This window comes from Myotis yumanensis, unplaced genomic scaffold (assembly GCF_028538775.1).
Source record: "Myotis yumanensis isolate MYYU_CA2020_CCGP unplaced genomic scaffold, mMyoYum1.0.hap1 SCAF_17, whole genome shotgun sequence".
NCBI lineage: Eukaryota > Metazoa > Chordata > Mammalia > Chiroptera > Vespertilionidae > Myotis > Myotis yumanensis.
Genome location: NW_027223768.1, coordinates 1,646,509 through 1,674,295, shown reverse-complemented (window position 1 = coordinate 1,674,295; position 27,787 = coordinate 1,646,509). Strand labels below are relative to the sequence as shown.

Below are 27,787 nucleotides of genomic sequence, written 5' to 3'. Positions count from 1 at the left end.
GACTGTTCATGCAGGAGTTCTGTGCGCAGTCACCGATATGAAATCGGAGCTGCAGGCTGCATTGCAGGGCTTCAGGTGGGTGCAATAAAGCAGACGCGTGTGAAGACCACGTGTGTAGACACAGAGCATGTATGTTCTAGAAGATGTTAATGAAGCATTTGCAAGCAATATCTTTGCCTCTGAGAAAACAGAACACTCTGAACCAAAGAAATCAGCTCTGTTGTCTTCAGAGCCCAGTGGTCTAGGTCAGTGGTCGGCAAACTGCGGCTCGAGAGCCACATGCGGCTCTTTGGCCCCTTGAGTGTGGCTCTTCCACAAAATACCGACTTCTGCGCATGGGCCACGAAGTTTCAATCACACTGTACGTGTGCACCCGCACGTGGTATTTTGTGGAAGAGCCACACTCAAGGGGCCAAAGAGCTGCATGTGGCTCGAGAGCTGCAGGTTGCCGACCACTGGTCTAGGTGACCTTCGCAAACATGATTTTGGTGCCCAGAACAAATCAATGCCCGGGCTCCGCTGCTTTTCAAACGGGCATCTGGCTATCTTCCCGATCGCCCGCCTGTTCAGCACTAACGGGTGGAACCCACGTGGGATGCCCGATGCCGAGTAGGTGGACCAGAGTGGGGAGAGCGGGCGTCAGGGAGTGTGGGCGCCTGTGCACAGCAGTGTGCGCTTACCACCACCGTCACATCGCCTCCTGTCACCATATGTTTGACCCCCTTCCTTATGGTAACCAGCATACTGTTGTCTGTGTCTATGAGTATTCGTTTGTTCATTTGTTGTTTACATTTTATATCCCACCTATGAGTGAAATCATAAGGTTCTTGACTTTTTCCCGTCTGACATTTCACTTAGCATGATATTCTCAAGACCTATCCATGTTGTCTCAAATGGCTGTACTTGACCTTTCTTTTGGCTGAGTAGCATTCCATGTGTATACGGACCACATCTCCGTATCCAGGAGTCCTCTGTCGAAGGACGCTTCGGCTGTTTCCATGTCTCGGCCACCGTGAATAATGCTGCATGAACATGTATCACTATAGTTATGGCTACTGCCTTTATCACATATTGTCTGTGGAGCATCATTGCTTTTTTAAGATAATTTTAATCGATTTCAGAGGAAGGTAGAAGGAGAAAGAAATAGAAATGTCAGTGATGACTCATTGATCAGCTGCCTCCTGCACGCCCCCTACTGGGGATTGAGCCTGCAACCCGGGCATGTGCCCTGACTGGGAATCAAACCGTGACCTCCTTGTTCATAGGTCAGCACCCACCCCTGAGCCACGCCTGCTGGGGGAGCATCACTGCTTTTCAAATGATAAAACGGTGATAGACTTCACTTGGAAAAGGTGTCGGGGTTCTATTCTGTGCTGTTTTCCAAAGTGAGTTGTTTTGTTTTATTACACAGACAATTAAAAAAAAAAGAGGACAATGCACTTTTCCCTTTCATTAGCAAATTGGTAAGGAATCATGGGAGATATAGTCTAAAAAAAGACATGTATTTAAGAAATCATCATTGATTTGATCTTTAATATATCATTTATAGAAGAGCAGATGGTGGAGTTACAGTTATAAACAATGAAATACAAAAATCACCAGCCTGATGGCTTTTAGTAGGCAATTTGCATGATGAAATTAAGTTGGGAAAAAAAAATAGGAGACTTAATTCTACGGATGACATTCCTGGTACTTACTCCCCCCTCCCCCCCCACCACGATCCCATGTATTTCTAATCTCTCCTGGTTGCGTAGACCCCCTCATATTGTTCCTCATCTCATTTTTCCTCCTATTCAGTTACTCTAGTATCTGGCATTGGTTTTTTTTAGAGACTTAAAATCAGATTCTGCTGTGAAAATCCATTTATGTTAAATAATTTATATGAAATAAAAGGACTGTTGAATGAAAGCACAGAATAGTTCATTAAGAAGCATTGTCGACGTGAATAATGTCCTAATAAAGAGGCTTGGCTTCATTTTCATAACTAAGAATGTAGCTCAGCATATCTTCATTTACTCCCGTAATTAATACCTGCATTTTGGGCTGAGGAACAGAGGAAGCCGGGACTTTCACCTACGCCTTGCCCTTTGCGGGAGCGGCGCGGAAATCTTTTCTCCCCGCTGTAATTGCGCGTGACCTTAATCAGATATTTGGAAACCCGCTGCAGTCGCCCGCAGCGGTCGCTGTTCCAACGGAACACGCTCCGGAAGAATCCCTTAGAGCTTGCAAACCAGATGACTCATTTCCCCCAGACGGCTCGGCCTGTGCAGCCTCAGCCGTGGAGAGCGCGCCGTCCATTACTCTTGATCACCGTCCTCTGCCGCATGCGTTTGCTCTCTTCCTTCCCTGCCTTGTGTGTGTTTATCTAATTTGGTTTATTAGCATGCCGTAATGGTCTATAATTTTCCCCCCTCCGTCATTTGCTTCTCAGGCAGGACATTTCTCAGTGCTCCTGAGGACACCACCACCACGTGATCTTTTGATTTTGTTGCAGGAAAGTCACACCATTCAAAGTTTGGGAGAGACTCGTGTCTTGGGGAACAGCTGTAGTCTAACCTGGCCCTGGAATGAGTACCTGCCCATGGCTTTCCTGTCACTGTGCACCACAGGGGCCAGAGCTGAACGCGGTGATAAACACGAAGCATGGCAACCCTTAGATTCATCTCGGCGCCTTTCGTTTCTAATGGAACTAGTACAGCGCAGGGAAAAGTGTGGACCGTCATTCAGGCCTTACTGTGGAGTGCTCCGGTGTGCTTCACATCTTGTACTGACCAGGAAGGTGCAAATCTAGGCTCTGTCGGTTTCTACTCAGGAGACCACAGGCGAGTCATTGGAATCCCTGATCCTCAGTTTCCCCATCTGAGAAAGGACTATAATGCCAGCACCGAGCAAGAATTCAGTCAGACTGAGCTGTTGAAGGATTTATGGAATCCATAGATTTTTTTAGGAAATTAATAGACAGAGAAAGAACAGAATCACTTGAAATCCTGACTGAGTCACCAGCACTTCCAAGTGTGTTGTTTTAGTCTTAGTCTGTGCTTCCGTATTTTTATTGAAAATGGGATTATAGCATATATCTACATGTCTGACCTTGTTTTTTTTTCACATAAAATAACATGGGCATGTTCCATGTCGTCACATATCATACTACATGTTATTTCAATGCCTTTCGTATCGCAGTCCTATGGTAATTTGCATGTCTAATGTCCTGGAGCTGCACAGTGGATATTGTGAAGGCCTTTCACATAGTTACACGTTTGAGGTCTTTTTCTGAACGTGTATAAGTAATCTCTGCCTTCTATCTGACCTTTAGTTATTAGTTATAACTCAAAGCCAAGGAATCGTTTCATTTCAAATATCTGGAAACATGAGTCATAATCTCATAGTGCAGAGAAAAGCCTTTAATCTCTCCTTATTGTTTTCCTCTGAAAACTCTGGTTTTTATTTGAGCTTCTCCCACACAAACTTCTCAGAGGCTGACTAATGGTGACATACCGAGGCTGACATACTTCTTGCTGTTAGTTACACGACAGTTTCTCTTTTTACAACGATGACAGGAGTAACATTGATTCATGTCCAATTAAGGATAATTGTATAAATTAGTCATTTCATATAATATAGATTTATGTTAGCATTTTTTAAATGGGCCATTTAAATGTGTACAATACACAGGCCTATTTATATGTTCATTTAATATCGATGTTGATATTTACATGCTACCTGCACATAAAAGGAAACTCCTTTTAGTATATTTGCTGCCCTAATAACATGAAATGCAATTGCATTTCACAGTCCAAACTCTTATCTCCTCTGCAGTGGCACTTTCATATTCTCTTAAAGGACAGACTCTTTTGCTTTATTTTATTGTTTTTACTCAATGTGACATTTTAAGAGAATAGTCACCATCTTTAATATGTTCCTAGACAGAAATGAACAAGATGTATGAGACGTCCCCATCGATATTGGCTATTTAAAAATATTTCAAATGCTATGTTTTCTACATCCCAGTTTCCTCTGATTCTATCGTTGGGGGGGATTTTACCATTTATCAATATAAAACAATCTTGTGCTTTGCATCTGCCTGGCCCATTCTTTTATTTTTAAATTGTCATGTGATATAGAGGTATGTCTTATTATTTTGTCGTTTTTCAATTTGGAGAATCTTTGTCTTTTAATAGGGAACTTGAACCACTTTATATTTACATTTAATTGGGATATGTGGACTTGTATTTGGATGCTGTCTTAGGCCCCACCCTACCCTCATCACGCCTGTGCTTTCTTTTTAGTTGCTGAGATTTTTATTATTTCTGGACTAATCAGTCACGCACTATATTTTGATTCTGTAAGTTTGTAATATTACATTTTTTTAACTGACTTCTCTACACAGTCCATAAATACCAGAGTCAAAATATGGAGTCGGCTTTGTTCACATAAGCCGATAAATGTAGCACGCTTTCACTTCCTGTCTGAAAATCCCTTCTGTCGTTTTGTTAGGACAAGCTGGTGCTTTAGATCTTTTTAGATAGGAAGAAAGACCTCTTTTAAGAGTAATTTTGAATATTTCAATAAGCTGCATAGGTATATTAAGGACCGTTATATTACCAATTGCCTAAAATTTTTTACAGCTTTATTCTTTATTTATCTTCATTTTTAATGCTACACCTTCTCTGTTCTTAAGAAATAAACAAATGGAATTAGTTTTTGTTTGAATCCTGACTTGATTTGGAGTGATCGGGTTTTTAGTTTTCAGCTGTCACTCTATCCCCCACATAATTTGTGGTTCTTGGGAGAAAACAATTTATTTTGAGGAAAAATGCAGAGTTCAGTGTCAAACGTGGCCTGTGGCATGGCCCAGGTCCACACGCCTGCAGTCAGCTGGAAACACAGGACTGATGCTTAAGTGAGAGATAAGCCCCGTAGTCAGATTTGAGGGTGAAAACTACACAGGATAGTTGTGGTGGCCGTCCCCGCCCACTTCTTCCTCTTATTTAATTCCATTAACTAAAAGGTAACTATTATGCCATTTCTTAAAGAAATCTATGCTTTCTGATGAATGTAGAAACACATGATGCACTAATGTTTCAATTACAATATTAGTAAAAAACCAGGATTAGCGATTTTACAAGAAAGCAGGATGTAGGGTGTGGCGGTTGGTTCCATGCTTTTGAGACAAGGCTGCTCATGACCTCCTCCCAGGGGAAGGCTTCCTGCGGCTGTTCAATAACCTCACATCCTTCCCATGGTTTCGAAGATCCGCGTGGTCCAGGCCTTGTCCACCTGTCCTGTGTCACCTTCTATCATCATGACTTTATTTCTCCTACTTGAGGCCCTCTGTCTTATTTACTATTATTTTTTGACTTTCCTTGACATTAGTCAAGTTCACAGCCACCGCAGGGCCTTTGCAATCCCTTTTCCTTCTCTCGTGACCTTAGGCAGACCTTCCTGGGCCACTCTGCTTGTACCAGGCCCAGGCCTTCCTATCGCTCTCCAGCCTTTTCTTCCCCCTAAGCAGGGGGACACTCTGCGTAGCCATCGGTGTTGCATGTTGTCATTGGACCCGAGCATGTGCGCCATCTTGTACACAGATATCTTAAGTATACGTTTCTATCCTCTCCCACACCCCCCAGTTAAAATTTAAGCTTATGAGGACAGAGAGCTAGAATATTCAGAATAAACTCCAGAAGTATTGTTAATTTTTTTCTAGTAAATCCATACACATCGAGTTCATGCAAATGACTTATGCAGGCAAACGTGAGGGGTGTCTATTTAAGACACACACTAGACATTTGACTTTTTAAGGAAAGAAAGCGGCTGCCCTTTAATCTACTTCGGACGTGGGCCGGCAGCCAGATCGCGTGCTGTGACAAGTGCCTAGGATTCAGGTTTGCTTTTCCGGCCTGGCTGGCGGCACGCCGGTTCTCATGCAGCCAACATCCTGTTGTTCTTAGGGATGTCAGAGGTCCCATCAGTCATGGGTTGGGCCAGACAAGGGGATTCTTCAAAATCACCAGAGAAGGGCACCTGGAAGCTTTCGCTCTATTTTGTTTTGTCTTAAAATTGCCTCTGTTTGCGTGGAGTCAGCTTATGTGGAGGGAAATGACGACCTGCTCGCTGTACTGAAGGCAAGCGTATTCTTCACCAGGAGGGAAAGTCATGTCCGCCACTAAACCCGGATGTTCTTGCAAGTGAGAATGTCACTTGACTTCCCAAGAACCCCTGGGTTGGGGAGCGGGGGAGTTACTCTGTTGTAAGCACCCAGAAAGCAGTTTTGTGGATTGCGTTCAGAATTGGTTACGTGCAGAGAGCAGGTTGTCCATGCGCGAGCTCTGTGCATGGGGGGCCGTGGGGAGCCTGAGGCAGGTGCCGGAGACCAGCACGTGGGCGCATGGGGAGTTAGAGACAAACGGGTGATGGAGCCGGGCGAGAGGACTGGGCTGTGGGCCCCGAGCCCGGCAGCGTGGGGGGCTGCTCACGGTCCTGGAGGATGAAGGGTTCTCGGCGCAGAGGGGCGGCTGGCTGCTGGCCTTCTCCGGGGCGGCCGGGGCTGGAGCAGGGCGGTGGCCCATGTGACTGAGCGTCTCCGCTGAGCAGAGGGCTCAGAGCTGCAGAAGAGCCTGGGAGCGACGGTAATTCCTGAGAGGATGTGAATTTCGTGTTGCGTGTTTTCTTTGAAGGCTTTTAAACAATATAGATTTTCACTTCACCGCCCTATCAATCGACAGCAGTGTTAGCCCAACTCCACACTCACTGAGTTCTCAAGGCCCCTCCAGTTCAATGGCCCCAGCAATCGGACGGTGAGCACAGCGCGCAGAGCAGACCTCGGTAGCAGTGGCCACATTTAAGCTATTTCAGATGCTAATGCCCACAGTCATGATAATTGTGATAAAAACGTAGAGAAGTTAGTGAGAAGGAAAGCGAACAGTATTAAGTCATGTTTAGTAGAGAATCACGACTCAAAGTAAGTCCTTGTATGAATTGGAGGATCTGTGTATATGTGTGTGTGTAACATACACATATGTTATATGTTATATGTTATATGTATGGAATGCTTCAAGTATTAAGGTATTTGGACTGTTCGAATATATCCTATAGATGTCTTCTGATAAAAATAAATAATGTATCAGCAAGAGAAGAAATGACCTTGAATTGCAGGGTAGTATAATTTTCCTTGAAAATGTCCATCAAAAATGGCTGATGTCACATTTTAGGTTGTACATATTTTACCCCAGTAGAAAAATTTAAAAAAATGGTCACTTGAAAATTAAGCTCTGAAAGAATGTTTCTCTCTGCAGGTTTAATGTGGTCATTGACAGTTTGGTTTTAGACCTGCTCTTCTATTTATGATCGCGGCCAACATTTATTCTAACGAGATGGCAAGGTAGCCACCAGCTTATCAAGTCCGACTCTTTAATGTATTGAGTAGAAATATTCCTTTCTAATTACTTAAGAAATGCATGGCTTTGTGCACTACTCACGGCCCCTGTGAAGTCAGCCAGTTTGTAAGAATTGCGCCAATAAAGCTCCTGCATTCCAGATGAGGTCTGGGCCTTTAGCCCACAGGGAAGTTGTCTACTAATATCTATGAAGTCTTCTCTTTGCTTAATTTTAATATTTATGCAAATTTTGCAATCTCCATGCAATACGGTTTTTATGACGCCCTAGTATGGGTCCGGCACAGTTTACTGCCCTTCTCTCGTAGAGTGTGGGTTCTGGTTTGATAAAATGAACAACAAACATGACCAACAAGTAACATACATAGTATGTCAGTTGAGCTGCAGATGTGTTCATTTTACCATTAAAATACTCGAACTGCTTATGCCGGGAACCAGACACTTTTCCCCTGGCTGCTGCTGCTTTTGGGTGGCCGGTAGGATGCTGTTGCCATGAGCCCATCGGTGGCAGGAAACTGGTTTAAATGAAGTATTTATGCCACATGTTCATTTCAGCAACGTTTTAAAAATATATATTTTTGATTTCAGAGAGGAAGGGAGAGGGAGCGAGAGATAGAAACATCAATGATGAGAGAGAATCGTTGATGGGCTGCCTAGTGCATGCCCTCCACTGGGGATCGAGCCTGCAACCTGGGCAGGTGCCCTGACCGGGAATCAAACCTTGACCTCCTAGTTCAACGCTCAACCACTGAGCCACACCGGCCGGGCTCGGCAACATGGTGATTGTCCCTTTTAGCCTTTGCACTGGAGATTGCACAGCCCTGAGGGGCCAGAGGCCAGCAGCTCTTCGCCTTTGGTTCCTAAGTACATCCAGATCATCACTAAAGGGACGCCCCGTCACCTCGGAGCGCCGGGGCCCAGCCATATTCCCGGGCTGTGTTGATGGAAATTTTGATCAGTGTATTTTCTCGTGACAAGTTAAGCCACTTGTGTTTTATGATGGGATGAAGGGTCGCTAATCTTTTGGTCAATCTTCTCTTGTCTCTGTGATAATCTCATAAAAGGACTGGCGCTGGGAATCAGGATGGCTGACCTTGCCATTAATTGAAGAACTGATACTGTAATTTTCATCACACGGAAATTATCTGAGCCTCGCAATCTACATAATCAACTCTCTTCATTCAGTTTTCAAATTTCATTTTCGTCGCAGCATTTTGGGCATGGATTGTAAATATACTGTTTTCCTTATATTTATTTTATTTTTTAACAAATCACGCCCAATCTTGTAAGATTAAAGTAGGCCAGATTTTCACATCACTCTGTTAGGGGGAGCCACGCCTTCTAGTCAGTTTGAGCTCATGTCGGTTTTTAACCTCTGACACAGCAGCATTTTCCCTTCAGGAAGGGGAATTCTTTGACCACCGCTTTCCTGCAGTGGAGTGTGGCAAAGAAAACCATACCCATTCCTGTCTATTTCATTAAGAAGCTTTAAAAGTACAGTTATTGGTACTTCAAACTTTTCAAAAAATTGAAATTTTGACTGTTTTGTCACTGAAACCCATAAAAAAAAAAAAGGCGGCAGCGCCTGGATCCCAGGCCCAGTGCAGGGAGAGGCTGCGGCTCCCCGAGGGTCAGGACGGGGGAGGTGGGGTGCAGGGGAGCCTCGGACTCCTTCCTCCGTGGGTTTGGCATCATTTGTGAACGTGGCTTCATCTTATTCTAATTCATACACTATCTGTTTAATAATTAAAAACAAAAAGTAACGTTGTGGCATAATTCATGCCAAATGGTCTAGGACTGAAGAGGCAAAGGGGGCAAGGGTTAGGCGAATAGAAGGCCAGTGTAGAGCACACCCTTGTAATGGCATTTTTGTTAATCGTCAAATGTGAACTGTTGCCTTGACCGTGGGTCATTCTTTTTTTTTTTTAATTAAAAAATATATTTTATTGATTTTTTACAGAGAGGAAGGGAGAGGGATAGAGAGTTAGAAACATCGATGAGAGAGAAACATCGATCAGCTGCCTCCTACAAACCCCCTATTGGAGATGTGCCCGCATCCAAGGTACATGCCCTTGACCGGAATCGAACCTGGGACCCTTCAGTCCACAGGCCGATGCTCTATCCACTGAGCCAAACTGGTCAGGGCAACCGTGGGTCATTCTTGCTCTCCCAGCCCATCACAGCCCTTAATGTACATTGGATGCCCAAGAAAAATGCCCTTGCGTCAAGGAGCCCAGCCAAGCAGAGTTTATAGCTCACGTCCAAATGGGAGAAGTTAAAGGGAACAAAACAGGAAGGCAGAGAACCCCATGACCAGTTCAAGTCTAGCGGGCTCGATCCCCAGTGGGGGGCGTGCAGGAGGCAGCTGATCAGTGATTCTCGTCATTGATGTTTCTATCACTCTCTCCCTCTCCCTTCCTCTCTGAAATCAATGAAAAAATTAAAAAATAAAAGGAAATGTAATACAGGTGAAAATAAAACATTTTAAAAAAGGTGAATCTCATTGAAAAAAAACACACACACACAGTAAAACTACAATAAAGCGTATGTTTGTGTGAGCATGGAAAACTTGAAGGGTAGTCATTGTGTGTAAGTGGCTGGCATACAGAAGATGGTAGGTTGGGGCTAGAGAACTATTCCTTGGTATGTAACTTGGCATATTTCCCAGTTTAACAAGGTTATATGTTAGTTGTGTAACTGAACACTAGTTATTAAATAAAGTCTTGAAAATGCAGTTTCCCTTATCTGCAGAATTTTCAATGTTTGATTTTTTTTTAAAAATTGGGGAACAGACTGTGAAAGGAGAGACATACTGATGTGTTTGCTGCTAAAACATTTTTAAGGACGTTGTGAAAGAGCTTGTGTATTTTGCAGAAGAGAGACTCGTCTGTTGGTTGGTGTAACCAATGAGGGAAGAAGCCTGGTTTCTAAGGCTACAAACTAATTTTTCAGAAAATCGGCCATTCACACGGACCTGCTGAAATCTCTGCGTCTGGCTCCTCCGCTGCTTCCTTGGCCAGCAGCGTCCCCGTTTGCGTTCTGTGCAGCCGAGTTGACAATACCCCACTCAGTGATAGTAACCGGGCCCCTGTTTACTAATTCCTTCCTGTGCACAATCTCTCCCCTCGGAGATGTCATGGGAAGATCACAGGATTCCGTAAAGATGGCAACTGTGACTGTTGATTATAGTCGACGGACAAAATATTGAACCGTTGTCCCCAGAATATCTGTCATGAAGCTCATCCATCGTCCAGGAAAACGCACCCTTCCCTTTCATGTGTCTGGGCCACCTCCCTTCCTTCCTTCCAGACATTTCTACAGGTTACAGCATCGAAGCCGCCGGAGAACTAGAATTTTCACCCGCTGTTTCTAACATGCTTGATGGAGTGACAGGCACAACAGGCAGCCAGCTCCCTGGTGCAGCACCTGAGGCAACCAGCTTCTCTATGGGTGGTGGCCACACAGTGACACACAGGCAGATCCTAGAATTGTACACCTGAAACCCATGTCGTCTGGGTAACCACTGTCACCCCCAATAAACTTAATTAAAAATATAAGGTCCCTGTCTCAGACTTCGGCTTTTATTAGGATGTTGAGCTTAGCTCGAAATTTCATCTTTTGTTCTACTCTGTTTAATCAGAGAAAGTCAAAACACACTTGTAATTTATGATGATTAGAAGAAAGGGAGAGAATTTATTTTTTGGCTCAGACCTTCTGAAATGAAGGTCATGTTTTTATAAGGACGAAGGAGAATCATGGACTGACAGCTGATAACACATTCAATACACATTTCAGACGCAGGTTTTGTGTTTCATGTACCTCTGGTATTGACATAAAATGTATCTCTACATCTTAGAAGTCTGTTCACATCTGTATGTCCCTGTGTCCACTATCTGCTGTGTTAGATTTTTATGTCATCAATATTTTGTAAAAATTCACGATCACATCTAAGTGTTTAGTGCCTCAAGACGGAGGGTTCGTGAACGCCGAATTTATACCTTCCCTGTTAATCTGCTTATTACCGAGACTTAAAATTTTAGAACTGATGATCACTAATTATTCTGGGGAACAGTGAACTGATTTCATCAGTTCCGAACTTTTGAAATAACTGTCGAGTGTTCTAGAAACCAGAAACAAACATGATACTAGGGGCTTAGGCTGCAATATATTGCTGGAAGGATCATTATTAAGGGAAAAACCGCAGCTGACACTTCCTGATTTATGCGCACAATCAGAGATGGAGTCCAAGGACTGTGACATAATTATCTTCATGCTCACAATTTTTGTAAATCTCTTGACAGAATTTTTAGCTAATTTTAAAATGCCTTCTGAAGATTAGCACTTGGAATTGTTGGGGAAAATAGCACGACTTATTAGCAAGGGTCTAATTGTAAACCTTCTGCGTGCTCATTGTGAATATCACTTCGACAGGAACTCCTGCTCCAGCAGCTGGCGCAGGAGACGCCCGCTTACGGGGTCTTGAAACAACAGAGTGGAATCTAATTAAAGAGGATTACATGCCAAAGAAAAATTATTAAAAACAGACTGATAGACAATGGTTAGCAATGCAGACGTCTCTGCCAGCTCCTCTTTCTCGATACACATTTATGGAAGTTACTGTCACGGAAAAGCCTTTATTTCTTCAAAACCAAAAGGATATTAGGAGCCTTTATCTTTTGTGACAAAAAATGATTACTTCCCCGAATTTTAACGTAGCCCAAGAACTTACATGGTTCTATTCATGTTTGCTCGCACATTTAAAACACACATGTGCTTTTAAAGATAAACGATGGGAAATGCTAGTTTAGTTTTTCTCTTTTTGCATATCTAGCTGGTACCAAGCATTCTGCAACTGCATGTTGGGGAACTGTAGGCATGTTGTTTTTCTTTAGAGGCAAAAGTCAGTTGATGAATGTAGGTGCTTTGGGGAAGCCCGCGTTGCATGTTTTTGTCTGTCATGTACGGTTAGAATCGGTGATGCACTAGGGATGGTTAGGTTTCAGTATCCCATCCACTAAATTCCTCTTTCCTGTTTGAAGGGACTCTCTTTGCTGTGAGTGCAAGAGAGTTGAGATAAAACAAGAGAATTGAGATAAAAGTAAATGTATAGCGAGTTTTCAGTTATTGTTTTTAAATATATTTTTATTGATTTCAGAGAAGAGGGAGAGGGAGAGAGAGATAGAAACACCATTGATGAGAGAGACTCATGGATCGGCTGCATCCTGCACGCCCCACACTGGGGATGGAGCCCGCAACCTGGGGATGTGCCCCGACTGGGAATACAGCCAGTGACACCTTGGTTCCTGGGTCCATGCTCAACCACTGAGCCACACTGACCGGGCAGGGAAGATGTTTCTAAAAAAGTGACAGTCGAGCGGAGACCTGAAGGAGATGAGGGAGCAAGCCCCACGAATATTGGGGGGAAGAACGTTTCAGGCAGAGGGAACAGCGAGAGCGAAGGCCCTGAGGACAGAGTGGATGTTTGTGGAGAAGAGATGCCAGGGAGGGACCTTGGCAGGGCCGGCTGAGCCCAGGACGCCTGGTGGGCAATGAGACTGGTCAGATCACAGCGAGCTTTCAGGTGAGCCAACTTCCCTGGTTGACGTAGATCTTTATCATTTGAATTGACCTTTGAAAGCCTTCCGCTGGTCATGATGACATGAATCAGTAAACAGTGATGACTTCCAAATACCAAATAATGAGGTTTGTGCAGTGACGCGAGATTGCCAGCGCCTCTGTACACAGTGTGCCCAGTGTTTGTTCCAGCACTGACACTGTGTACACCAGGCGAGACTCAACCAAAACACCACTGAACGTGACGTAAAGAACCGGATGGTAATTCTGAAGAAGATATTCAGATTAAAAAGCAAACCATCTTGCCTGGTTGGTGTGGCTCAGTGGTTGAGCATCAGCCCACAAACCAGGAGGTCGCAGTTTGATTCCCGGTCAAGGGCACATGCCCGGGGTTACAGGCTCCATCCCCAGTAGGAGGCGTGCAGGAGGAAGCCAATCAATGATTCTCTCTCATCATTCATTTTATAGCTCTCTCTTTCCTTTCTCTGAAATCAATAAAAACATTTTTTTTTTTTTAAAAAAGGAAAAAACCTTGAATTTGTTGATCTTCCGTGGATATAGGGATTAATGACCAACGGGTAGGAAGCTGCAGAATATTTTTATTTTATCTTTTGCTTCCCTTGGGGAAGTATTAAGGTATCATGTAATTCTTATCATAAATGAGGGTTGAAATCTTAAAATATTTCCAAATAACCGGAACTAAAATACATTTTGATTTAGACTTTGAACCTGCGAGATTTATTCTGTCTATTTAAAATGTATAGGAATATCGGAAAAGTGCTGTTTAGTTTTGAATATATTTTCACATACGTAACCTCATTTAGTTTTCCCTCCCGACAGCTCGTTGAAGGGGGCGGGGGCCCATTACTTTTACCATCTTCGTCGATGTCTTCGTTTTGGGAGGGAATAGCCGCAGATGGAGAGGGTGAGAGCACATCCGCAGTTCAGCTGCAGAGCTGGGGCTTCAACCCGAGTTCCTGTCTCCGCATCTCCTGTTTCTTCTACCACATTATATCCCCTTTCACTCTGACTCCCATGATTCTCCTAGACAGGCCAGATTGTAAGCTGGCCGCCATTAGCGAAATGACATTAGCTAAATATGATTACGTCTTAATGTTCCCTGAAAGGATTAGGCTGGTTAAGACATACTGAAGGGAAAAGCAATTATCTATTGAAATATGAATCTCTTGTTTAGAACTGGAAATTGTCTATTGGTATTAGAATGATCATCTGGAATTTTAAAAACCTGAATCTTGTCATTATTTCTTCCTTGACTTGGAAAGAACTTCAGTGGGGCTAGTTTTGAGGCATTTTTCAGGGGCCAGAATGAAAATACAACATTTCACCGAATGGACTCATGCATTCTTTTTTAAAAATACATTATTGATTTCAGAGGGGAGTGGAGAGGGAGAGAGAGAGAGAAACATCAATGATGAGAGAGAGTCATTGATCGGCTGCCTCCTGCATGCCCCACACTGGGGGCTGATCTCGCAACTCGGGCCTGTGTCCTGATGGGGAATTGAACCATGACCTCCTGGTTCATAGGTTGACACTCAACCACTGAGCCATGCTGGCTGGGCAGACTCATTCGATCTTTAGAGGAACTTCAACCTTAGGAATTTCTAACTACATGAGAAGTAAAGGCACTCGCATTATCTTTTTTCGATTTTTCTCACTGCCTAAATAAAACCGTTAAACTAATCAATATTCAGTCATCTTAAACTTGTATTAGTATAACTTGGAGTGTGCTATTTTATTTAAATTTCTCCCATTTTAAAAATGTGAATTTATAATTGCCTCCATGGTGATAATTCCCTGTGGGTCCTTCAGAATATAATGTGCTGCAAATTTGAAATGATCATTAATGCATGATTAATATGTGGCTATGATTCTCCCACTGGACGGGGGTGTGCTTGCCTAATATCAATTACCTTGTTGTATTGAAAATGTAGTTTTTTTTTTAAAAAAGAAGAGTTTTTTGGTTTTGGTTTTTAAGCCTTGGTATCCCTAGCAACAGCATAGTATCTGGTACCTATTAGATCTGCGGTTCTCAACCTGTGGGTCATGACCCCTTTGGCGGTTGAGCGACCCTTTCACAGGGGTCGCCTAAGACCATCCTGCATATCAGATATTTACATTACGATTCATAACAGTAGCAACATTACAGTTATGAAGTAGCAACGAAAATAATTTTATGGTTGGGTCACAACATGAGGAACTGTATTTAAAGGGCCAGAAGGTTGAGAACCACTGTATTAGATGGATTCTCAATACCTCTTGAATGAATGGATGAGTGAATGAATGAATGGCTTTCATTTCTAGCTTGGCAAAGGGTTGACTTTCACATCATACTTTTATTAGTAATTTGAACTTACACATCATTATCAAACATCAGGACAAAGTGGACTGTTGGGCCCCTTGCTTCTCGAGGCCGGGGGCAGCTGGTTCTGTTTGTAACCTGCGTTGCCATGTAATCTAGGTCCAGTGCAGTCATCCTTCCCGAGAGACACATCGCCATGGGTGCGTTTCCGGGGGTCCGGCGGCCCCGGAAATTAGACACGGCGTATTGCAGATACAGGGCGTCTCGAAAAAATGTATGCACACTTTAAGATCTAATTTCTGTTACATTTTGAAAATGAAATGTAGTTTAATAAATACTGCCTTTATAATTATTCAAAGTGTGTGTACATTTTGGGGGGATGCTGTATATATATATATATATGCATATGTATTTTTAAAATATTTAATTTTTTAAGAGAAAAGGATCATGATTTTCCTTGTATTCTTGTAGGGATCTTGTGGACAAAACATCAAAAATCTTCTTTTTCTATGAATACTGCATTTATTTTACTTTATTCTTCCTAAGAATCACCAGGAAGACATGAAAAATGCACATTTCTTCCCCCCTCCATAAAATCGGACCGGTCAGGACTAGGGGGAAGTTCATGGACAGGCGTCCTCTCCTTCCTCTCCTTGCACCACTTTCTGCAGACCTTCTGTTTGTTCAGTCTGCCAAGTGACTCCCATGCATTATGTCATGTAATTCTGCCGACAACCAAGGCTTCACTTAGAATGAGCCCCGTTAAGTAACCTGCGTAAGGGCCCCTGGCTGGTCGGCATCACACCGAGCTCTGAGGCCAGAGCCAATTCCACTCCCTTAGTCTTTTGTTTTCCTTCATCTGAAACATGTTGACTCATCTTGAAGACGTGTTCAGAAGTAATGAACTCCCAGACACCTCTGCTCCAGAGTTAACCCCTCTCTTCTCACCTGATTGCAGTCAGCGTGGGGTCTCGTCTTACCTTGATGTCCCTGGTTATGTGCTTAGTATGATGCCAAGCACAGAGTAGACTTTTAAGGATTTTTTTTTTCTGAATTGAGATTTAATTGATTGACCTGAGGTTTTACTATTAAATAATTTAGAGACTTCGGTTCCAGTGGCTGTGCCATTAACTCTCTGTGACTTGGATGATGGAACTGAGTTTTCTCATTTATTAAAATGGGTTTTCTGATTCTAAAATTCTAATTAGTGTATAGAGCTTAGATCCAGTCTGTTTAGTTCTAGTTACTGTGATGATTTCATAGAGAGATGCAGCCCTATGAAAATGAAGTCGTAGGGGAGTCATGATTTCTCTCGTTTAATAATGTACGCGGCTAACATTTCCGCTTCTTTCCCGCCCCGTGCAGCCCGCGATTCTGTCGCCGTGTGGCTGAATTCGTTATTCCGTGGTGTCTGATCTTATTTACATTTCTCAGCGTCCCGAGATCTCCTAATGGGTTATTTAGTTTCCAGGTTGCTGTTGATATTCCCCTCGTTTGTTTTATTGTCCTTTCATACAGTCCTTAACACAGACGAGAGATAAAACACTATCAAATCTATCACAGTGGAAACTCTAGACCTCCCCTCCACCCCCGGGCCTTCATTTGGCAGCAGGCCACCCAAACCCGTCCTTTTTGATGCGTACTTTCTCGTTTCTGCTTTAATTGCTGCCAAAACCGGAGCCCTTGGGGATTTAATTGCTCATTATATTTGTCACGGTGGTGTCACAGGCCCAAAGAAAGACTGTTGCATGCAAAATATTTATGGGTATTAATTTGGCTTAAACGTGTAGATTGGGTTCCTTGTTTCTGTCCAGCACATCTGGAGAGAAAGGAGACAGAATTCTGCAGGGACTCACGCCCCACGTTTCTAGTAAGTGGTTCTCTCTCCAGTCTGGTGTCTACATTTAATGATCAGCCCGGCCGGTGTTGCTCAATGGTTAGGTGTCGACCTACGAACCAGGAGGTCACAGTTCGATTCCTGGCCAGGACACATGCCCGGGTTGTGGGCTCGATCCCCAGTGTGTGGTGTGCAGGAGGCAGGGGATTCATGATTCTCTCTCATCACTGATGTTTCTATCTCTCCATCTCCCTTCCTCTCTGAAATCAATACAAATATATTTTTAAAAAATAAATAAATACATAAATCAGTTTAATGAGCCACACCTAGAAGAGGACCTATTCAGAGCTTGATCATGTTCACTTTATTCACCTTCCTCTTCGAAGCGGTCTCGGGGCGATCAGAGACTGGGTTCAGACCCCTGCTCTGTCCCTTCCTTCCAGATGACCTTGGGCAAGCCCTCGCCATCCCCCCGTGCCCGTTTCCTCGTTGGGAAGGTAAGGATATCTGTGCTTCATGCACATTCAATGCGGGAGGCTCCTAGGAGCATGTCTCCTACAGAGTAAGCCCTCAGTGGTGGCTGGTTTCCTGCAGTTCATCCTGTGCCCACACACGGGGACATGGACCGCTGTCGCTAATGCGGATCTCCAGTTTCCTCCTCGTTGAGGAGGGATGGCTCCCGTCGTTGCGGCGAATGGAATGTCTGGTCCACGTGAAATGTAGTATCTTCCATGTTCTTCTGTTTTTCCGTGTGCCCGGCTGGCTTGCTCCGCGATGTCCAGGTCCAGAGGCCCGCTTCTCGCCCCAGGGTTGATTACTAATCACGATCTTTTCTTGTGCTTGCTGATGTGGGTAGTTCGTTCATTCTCTCTGTGACCCTCCTTCCCCTTCTTCAGCCTCTGCCTTTCCCTTCTTTTCTATGAAATGCACGCACCGATTTGCCTCTGCAATTATCCTAATCAAAGGGCATGATGAGCTGCTGGAAAAGTAGAAAGTTCGAGTCATCACCGTGGACAGGTCATGTTTTTAGACGGGCTTGGTAGTTTTTTATATTCTGGAAAAGAAATCTCCTGTGTCCTACTTATGCCTGAAAATATCTTCTGGGATCGTCCTACGCTAACATAGAGAATCCCCTACAACGAAGAGTATCTTTCAGTATTTGTTCCTTAGAAATGAGCTAGTCATTTCTCTCAGACGCACACTCTCCCAGGAACCGGACTAAGCACAGGCTGACAGGAGGACATGTAGTTATCCCAAATGTTACGGGCGTGTTACTGAGAGTGGACGTGACAGCGAGTCCGTTTGCCCCTCACCCAGTGGATCGGATACCTAACGTTATTAACGGATGAGCAGAAGAAGATGTTAGTTGGTTGGGATGTTTATCTCATATGGTAAAAGACTAACGTTTTTCTCAATTTTATTTCAACCCCTGTACCTCTGCCTTGATACCGGCATATGCCGGTATTGTTCTAGAACAATGTATTTTTTTTTTTAAATCTTGTATTTGATTTCCATGTCAGGACACAGAAGTAATTCTGGTCACGGTAACAGTTGGACCTTTCAAATGCTTACAGGGCTTCCTTCCTTCCTTTACTGTTTTGTTGGGAACAGGAGACTCTGCAGATGCCCGAGTGTCACACGGGGAGGGCTCTGTCCCTTCCTGTCAGACAACCTAACACTCACTTTAGGTTGCCATTGCACTTCATGGCAAGATGAGTGCCTTTAACCACTTCCAGGTAAAATCACTACTAATGCTGAGGCTTCTGATCACGAAAACGAAGACACACCCTCAGGCGCTCTGGAACCCGGCCCGCGGAGTCTGAGAACTTTGGCCTCAGATCCTGGAGCCGGGGTGAGCTCAGTGGACTTCCTCAGGCTTCTTTGTCCAACTTTTCTCTCCCTTTTGCCTCAAGAGAATGTGCTTATCTATCTCCTATCTCTGTGGTTGGATGTCCCCGTAGATCCCGGAAAAGGATCTGGGGGGGGGGGGGGCGGGTTTACCCAAGGCGTCCCTTGAGATAAACTCTAACCGTGCAGGTGTGGGACATTCAAGTAGTTGCTAGCGAAGAGGCTACTCTACGCAAGCAGGACCATGGGCAGGCCTAGGACCAGAGGGACCAGAAGCTTTCATTTAAATTTTAAGCGTCCTCAAAATAATTCAGTTAACTGCTGGAGGAATTACACCGCATGACACATATGCAGTTGCAAATCACACAGCTCTTTTATTACTCACACAAACTCCTGAGCTGTGGGTACAAGCTTAGTTAGGGATCCTTGTGGTGCTGCCCTCTGGGGTCCGGCAGCTGGGCTGGGCCGGTCCGGGTGCAGGGGGCCGGCGTTCCTCACCTGAGAGCTCAGTCGCGTCTCAGTCGGGTGTTACCGTTTTTCTGTCATTGGGCAGAGAGAAGAGCGTGGAGCGGCGTCGCTTGCCGGACTGGCAAAAGGACGTGCCTTTGTGGCTCCCTCCACAGACGGCATCGTTAGCTGGCCAGGGCCCATATTTAAAGCTTGTTCGTACCTGTAGCAGCTCAGGTGGCTACCAATGATTTACGTCAATGCGCATATGTTCATCTCAAACAAGGCCAGGGGCTAAGGAGAGTAGTCACTCAGGCAAGTGTTTATCTTGACAAGTCCCTGCGTTAGTTTAAATCCTTATCTCTGGGGTACACAGGCTTCAAGGCTGTGGGCAATGTGTCTTTAATATTAACTTTAAGTTTTAAGGAAAGTTAAACATTTTAAAACTTTTCTAACATTCTTTAAGCATTTTAAAACATTTCTGTATTTTACTACAACACTGGACGGACCAGATAGTCAAGTCGTCTTCCAGCCCCACTGTTTTATGCTAGGGATGGGCTTTCAAGAACTTGAAACTCAACAATGTTATTTGTTTTATTGACTCTGAGATGAAATATACCTGCCCAGAAGGATCCCTTGTGGTTCGTGGGGCCCAAATTCATAACCAGAATCTAGCAGTCACTCTTTGCAGACGGCTTGGATGCAGGATGCATTTCAGGGAAAAGCCAGACAGAGCTGCCAGCCTCCTGCTCTGTGCTCCTGCCAGCTGAGCCCACCTTTTAACGGAGTTCCTGGAATCCTATTTCAACCAATGAGCTGAGATCTGCCCCATCCAATGAGAGCTGCAGAGCTATAGCCTCATTTGCATCTTTACTAACCAAGAGGAGCAGCTCCATAGCAACCGATCAGAATGCACAATATCCACCAATCAGGACAGTGCTTTTGGGACCAATCAGGCTGCAAATTTGGATTCCTCATTTGCATAGAAATGGACCAATCAGGGACCAGGGCAGGAACTTTATATAAGCGGGCCCTTTTTTCTCAGAGGAGTGCAATTTCAGTTGGTTGGCTAACTGTTCATCTGAAAAAAGTTTCTCTTTTTTTCTGCACCCCATACTGGGGCCTCCTGTTGGCACTGGATTGGTGGCAGTGAGCTTTTGTTGACAGATTCTCCTTTTATGTCTTTTATGAACTGGTCCCTCTGCAGCTGTAGACGCCAAGAAAAAGTTTAAATTACAGTGCAGGTGGCGAGAGGAGGAAGGTGATGAGGGATTTCAGGGCCAAAAGAAAAACAGATAAACCAAAAATTGTGTGGTTCATTCTTCATGCTCTCAATGCATCACATAGAAAAGGAGGCAGATGCACTTTTTGTGTGTGTGTATGTGGTAACATCTGGAACCTCTGAGATCCTGAAAGCATTTTAAAAATATAAACCTGAGGGCGTAAAATGTCTTCAAAAATAGTTTTTCAAAGTTGTCTACACATGGGTTTTATGGTAATAGGACCTTTATCCCAAACAACTGATCAGACGAGCATTCGTTTTTTGGAAAGATTTATAACTTATAAGAAATATTGTTTTTTAAATGTTTCATTACATTTTATTATACAGTTTTTCCCAAGGGACTTCAGACATGACATTGGGATGTCAAAAGGCCTTGTGGACTCCATCTGTGTTTGCTTCTGATTCTGAGCTGCTGTGTCCGATGCCTTAAGTATTTGTTATCTGTGACTTTCTTTTGCTACGGGCATGATTGCTCTAGTCTAGGGAGTAACTTTAAATGGCTAAATTGAGATCTTAAAATTCTCTCTTAATTACAATAGTGTAATTATCAGGCCATTCCACTGGTGTTAACGTTTATATCTCACATTTATAATAGCATTGTGGGTCTTAAAGACAGTGTTCTAACTCAAAACAATTGTCTTTAAATAAAGAGATTCAGATATATAGTGTTATGTGGTTTTGTTAATTCCTGATAAATGCAACATTTCTAAGGTTTTCTTAAAAGCCAACCATACCAAACAAGAATATCTTGTCCAGGGATAGATTTATTTCTATTAAATGAATCCATCCAGCTAAGATTTTACACACACACACACACACACACACACACTGTGTATGTATCCAGAATTGGAGCTTTATTAAAAATATGCCCATAGCAATTAAATAGAACTATCTATTCCCTCATCTGATTTATAAACCATCTGTGAGGAAGCATCAAATTACAGATAGGTGTTGTTTTCCAAGTGGAAAGCCATAAAGGCTATGCAACCTTCCACTTTAAGGTTTAAATGTGATATTACTGGGCCAAGTGGCAGATCGTACTCATTTGTGGAATATAAAGAACATTATGAACTGATGAACAAAAATAGATACAGAGGCAAAGAAGCATCGAACAGACTGTCAAACTACAGTGGGAAGGCAGGGGAGGGTTTGGGGGGGGGGGGGTAAGAGATCAACCAAAGGACTTGTGTGCATGCATATAAGCATAACCAATGGACGCAAGACACTGGAAGGGGTGGGTGGTGAGGGCATGTGCTGGCGGGGGGGGGGGGGGGGGGGAGGCGGGGATAAGGGAGGCCGGGGGGAGGTCAATGGGGAAAAAAAGGAGACATATGTACTTCTATTTGTAATACTTCAAACAATAAAATAAAATTTAAAAGAAGAGATGCCTGTGAATTGCTGGGGTTGGGCTTATGGCAAACCTCCACGTAGAGACAGGAAGTGTAACCTGACCTCAGAGAAATTACACATTGTTTTCCATTAATGGCTAAACTTGGGGAATGAAAAGAATGAGATTTAGAATCAGAAACTCTGAATTTGAGTACTGTCTCTACCATAGATAGTATCATATCCTTTGAATACATTTTATGAAAATAATTTGAATTCAGTGGAAAATAAGTTGGAATAAATAATCCCAGTCAATGAATATTTTTATATGACTTTTTTAAGCCATTGATTCATTTTCAGCCCAAATAATTTAGTTACTCGTCTTTGCATTTATCGTTATCTAAATGTCATTCTTTAAAACGAGTCACTATATATAAAGAAAGTTCATAATTTTAATTAATAAAGTGTCAAAGCTTAATCAGGGTTAGACTTCATTACAGAACTGGATCTTTGGTACAGAATTTTAATAAATAATAAAGTTATTTCATTAGTATTGGCTGGGAGCTAACATTTATTAAGTCTTTGATACTTTGAACTTCTTATAGGCATTCTTTAATTTTAACTACAATGACATGTGATTGCATTATGATTTCTTAACCAGAACACAAACTGTCATCTGAAAACATTTCACTGCCGTATAACGACGTATCTTAAGCATCTAGTTCCCTGCATTTTTACTCAGTGAATTAAAGGGCATCCTAAAGACCCTCTCATGCCTCCTGTAGCCATCATCTACCAACTTCCGTCATCTTGATTAGTTTTGCCTATTTTCTAATAACAGCTTTATTGAGATATAATTCATATTCCATAAAGTTCACTCTTTTAGAAGCGTCTAATTCAGTTTTTTTCAGTATGTTCACAGACTTGTGCATGGATCATCACTAATCCCAGAACACTTCAATCTCTCTAAAACGTAACCACGGGACCCTGTGGCCACCACTCATCTCCTTTTGATCTCCGAGGACTTGCCTGTACCTACATTTCATAGACATGCAGTCAGACGGTGCGGCCTTCTGTAGCTGGCTTTTTCACTTGGCATAGCACTTTCAAGTCTTATCCATGTAGCATGGATCAGAGCTTCCCTTTTTATGGCTGAGTAATATTTCATTGTATCGGTATATCACTTCTGTATATCCATTTATTATTTGATTGACTTTTGGATTTTTTCTACTTTTTTACTTTTATGAACAAACCTGTTAGGAACATTTGTGCACAAATGTTTATGCCATTATATGTTGCTCTAAATCAGGAAATATGAGTTCTTCAAATTTGCACTTTTGTTTTTTAAGAATATTTTGACTCTTCTGGGTCCCTTGTAATTTCTTGTGAGTTTTAAGATCCGTCTTGTCAAAATTTATAAAAATAAAACATTGAAATCCTGGGATTTTGACAGGAATTGCTTTTATATCTTCACATTGATTTAGAAAGTGGTAAGATTTTAATAATATGTCTTCTAATCCATGAACATGGGATATCTTTCCACTTTCGTTTTTAAAAAATTTTAGGTGATATTGCATTCTTTTGAGTGCACAAATCGTATGCTTCTTTTGTTAAATGTATTTGGAAGTATTTTACTCTTTTTTTTTTTATGCTCATAAATGGAATTGCTTTCTTATTTTCACTTTTGCATGGTTCACTGTAGCTGCCTACTTTTGAGCTTCATATAAATGGGATAAGTTTGCTCTGCACCACTTTCTGTGCTCAACACCATGGCTGTGAGGTGCATCTATGTAACTGCACGTAGCCACAGCTTGCCCGTTCTCACTGCCATGAAGTTTTCCACTGCATTAACACGTCATTCTCTATACCTTCCACCTGGAGGTGCATGGGACTTGTGTCCAGTTTGGGGCTACTTTGACTAGTGGTCCCATCACCATTCTTGTTCCAGGTGAACACGTTGCACACTCGTTCTGTTTTCCTGGGTGGGAACGTTCAGCTTTGGAAAGGGCTGCTAATTAGCTTTTACAAAGTGGTCGTAACAACTGACAGTTCCAGAGCAGTGCGTTAGTTGCTTTTTATACTAAAACTAGAGGCCCGGTGCATGAAATTCATGCACGGGTAGGGTCCCTAGGCCTGGCCGGTGATCAGGGCCGAGCGGGGCCTTCCAGCTGCCAGCCGGGGCCTCCCTTCCCTGGCTGCCAGCTGCCGGCAAGGGCCTTCCTTCATTCCATGCCACCCCCTGGTGGTAAGCGCACGTCATAGAGAGTGATAGAACTCCGGGTCTTTCAGTCGCACTCCAGCAGGGACACTGTGCATATTAGCCTGTTAGACATATAGATAAGAGCCCACTTTGTGCAATCTATCCTTTTCATTTTCATCATTTCCAAAGTGCATAATGGTATCTCATTTAAATTGGCATCTTCCTCATGACTAATGTTGTTGAGCATGTTTGCTTGGTTTTTTAGTGGAATATGTGGATATTCCCTTTACGTAGTATTCATAGAGTCTTTTGCTCACGTCCCATTGAATTATTGCCTTTTTCATATTTATTTGTAGGACTTTTAACTTATTATGGCTATAAGTAATTTAAATAGTGTGATATTGGCACAAGTATAGGAAATTGAGCAGTCGGCCAGTAGGGACCCTGGAAACAGACCCATGTGTGCCGTGACTTACTTTATGGAAAAAGATGATTCTGAATTACAGTGGGGGAAATGTTTTTTTTCCCAATAAATAGTAATGATTGAATTGATTACCAATAGGTGTGATTTCCTAACTCACACCATATACAGATATGCCATTCCCAGATGGATTGCACATCCAAATGTGAAATGTAAAATAATAAAGATTGTTGAAAAAGTATAGGAAAGCATATTCATAACTTTGAGGAAGTCAAAGCTTTCACACAAAGGCCACAGAGAGCACTAAGCATAAAGTTAAGCAGTAAAAAATAGGGCCTCATTAAACATAAGAAATTCCCTTCATGAAAAGACACTACGAAAAAAGTGAAAAGATAAAACAAAGGCCACAAGAGGCTAGTTCTAATTTATGTAAAAAGGAACTGTTATTCAGAATTTAAATAATTTTGGCTACATTATGGTAATTTTCAAGATTTTTATTATAAAAGTATAAGTATGTATTAAAAAGAATATTTGCCTTAATTTGGCTGAATTTAAAAATCAAGGTAAAAATAGACGTACATATATACCCATAGATTTTAAATAAATTGATTCTTAGATATTGGAAATTATTAATATAAATTCTGTAATTTTCTAAAATCCAGCATCTTGTGTACAATTTGAGAATACAAAAAACACATTAATGTTTAAAATTTGATTATTTAGTTTTGCTGTTTGTTAAATTTACTAAAACACCAAATTCTATGATCAAGTCCAACTAAATTCTACATGAAGTCTAAAATGCCGAAACTCATATGGGTACATTTTTTTCAGTCTAAAATGGAATCCCATACATAATGTTTTTAAAACTTACTAGGGTCATGTAAGATTAAGTTTTAAATGAAAAAAATAGTTAAAGTTGTAGCAAAATTTTAAAATTTTAGAAAATTTAACTCAGGAATGCTAAGAACCTGATATAATGTCACTTAATGATAAGAAATGTACGTGTGTGTGTTTGTATACAATTGTAAACATTTTATATATGCAATTGCTATTAAAGATTTATACAATTTCAGTTCCAAAATGTTGGAGCCTTTATTATATTAGATCTGGGCTGTATCTTTTCATCGTAGTAAGTTCTAATTCATTTAGAACTAAATATTTATCATAACTTTATTGACGTTCTCTTTTGAACTTAAATAGCTTTGACATGCCCGAGATGAATTCAGAGAACTGGTTTTTACTCACTTCTTCTACGTCCCCAATTTTGGAAAATTGGTCAAAAGACTTCTGTCACAGCTGTATCCTGAAACGTTTATATTTGGTTACTGTGGAATTCACACTGTCAATTTTAATGAATCCTACCCCGTTCCAGGGGTGTGCGTCTCCTTCAGGAGCCCATCATCAATATAATCAATTCCATTTTTCCTAATTGCACAGATGTAATTTTTACCTCCGGATGCCGGAGGATTGATGCATTTTTTAATATGTTGCAGGATTGCGAGAAGCTGGAGAATAATTTCGATGACATCAAGCACACGACGCTGGGCGAGCGAGGCGCTCTCCGAGAGGCAATGAGGTAAGGCTGGGTCACCATGGCAACAGTCACAGATGTGGTAAAGAAAAAGTCATTCTTCATTATTGGGGGAACAAATGAGTTCATTGCCACCATTCAGCTCCGTTCTCTAAGGTATTAATTTGTCAGTGAGAGACTTCCCTGGGGGCTGTACTTTGGTTTTGAAGCTGCATAAATGTTAAGCCTCAGTGCACAGTAAAAAATGTAAATGTTTAATTTGTTACTTAAAATGCTTAAGGGGTGTCTTGTTTTATATTTATACTAAACTGTGTGATTGAATGGAAATTTTGTTCATCTAAATTCTGCCTGTTTGTAACAAAGTAAACAGTACAATGGTGGGTGAACTGAGCAGTATTTCCTCCTAATTAATATTTAATTAAAAAGGAGGTACTTAAAATTTTATATTGCATTAGATGATATCATGGTATTTTAAAACAGATTGACATTTTCACACTATCATAGAGCACATGGGTTAACTTTTTTTTTTCCCGGAGACAGTGGTCTTTAATGAGCCCGCTGGTGGTTTTTCCACATTTGCACATTACGATTTGTGAATATTTCTTTGCATTTCTTCCCTCACTTGATGCCTTTTTTTTTTTTTTTTTTTTTAGCAAGCAGTGTTTAGATCCATCTGGTCAGGGTCCAGGAAGGCTTTTTACTAGACATTAAAAAAAGGGTGAGGTATATAAAGCTCACCGTCCATCACATGACACTCACGTACAAGTTGTGAGCTGAACCTCCGAGGGCGAGCACCTCCAAGGGCATTGCACAGAAATGGCCCGTTTCCCTGGGTTTAGCCTGTGAAACAAACATGGATTTTTAAAATATCTCTCCTATCAGTGCTCATTTTCTTTTTAGGATCTTAAATCAAAGCTAAACAGCATTTAAAGGTGGAGGAAGGAGAAACCCAGGAGGCAGTGTGGGTACTGTTTTGTTATTGCAAGTACACGGCCACCATATACTCTAGTTTACAGGCTGATTGCCAGGCACGGTTACCAGGCAAGCAGCAGGGGAAAGTAATTAAATTTAATAGAAGCTGCCCTCATTTTGAAGCCACTTCTATTTAAAACCACAGGGGGAGGTAATTAAATTTAATGGAAACAGTAGCTTCTACACAAAGATACATGGTACTTCTGCATAGATGATTATGATGTCACGAAAAGAGGAATAATCTATTGCTAGTTCAGAGAAATTACCAGCTGGAGCAAAGGAGCCTGTTTTATTGTTTAACGTCTTGTTGCTAAAAAAACAAACACACACACAAAAAAACAAAACAACAACACAAAAAACAAGAGCGGAAAAATAAAACAGAGGACACAATGGAGGAGGTGTGTCTACATAGAATGCGATCAGTCTCAGAGTTAAAGTTATTGAACATAGGAGTAAACTAACCATCAGGGGTAAAAATACTGTGTTCAGTCTCGAGGCAGATCTCAGCATGGGCTGCGTGTCTCACTGTGGTCCGCACCCTCTCCCTGGAGCAGCACAGGGGAGTCAGCGGGCCGGGTACAGCCGTGTGCGCAGACGGAGCGGGCACACCGACAGCGATGCGGGAGGACAGCTGTCTC

The 27,787-nt window shown here is 42.3% G+C and overlaps 1 protein-coding gene across 2 annotated transcripts in view; it reads left to right on the top strand.

Moving 5' to 3' along the window:
* Window positions 1–27,787, top strand: part of DPYD (dihydropyrimidine dehydrogenase) — a 347,040-nt gene that overhangs the window by 27,970 nt on the left and 291,283 nt on the right. For both annotated transcript variants that reach the window (XM_070395710.1, XM_070395711.1), the window contains exon 3: window positions 26,140–26,222. In XM_070395710.1, coding sequence (XP_070251811.1) covers window positions 26,140–26,222 — 83 coding nt within the window. The remainder of the gene's footprint in view (window positions 1–26,139; window positions 26,223–27,787) is intronic.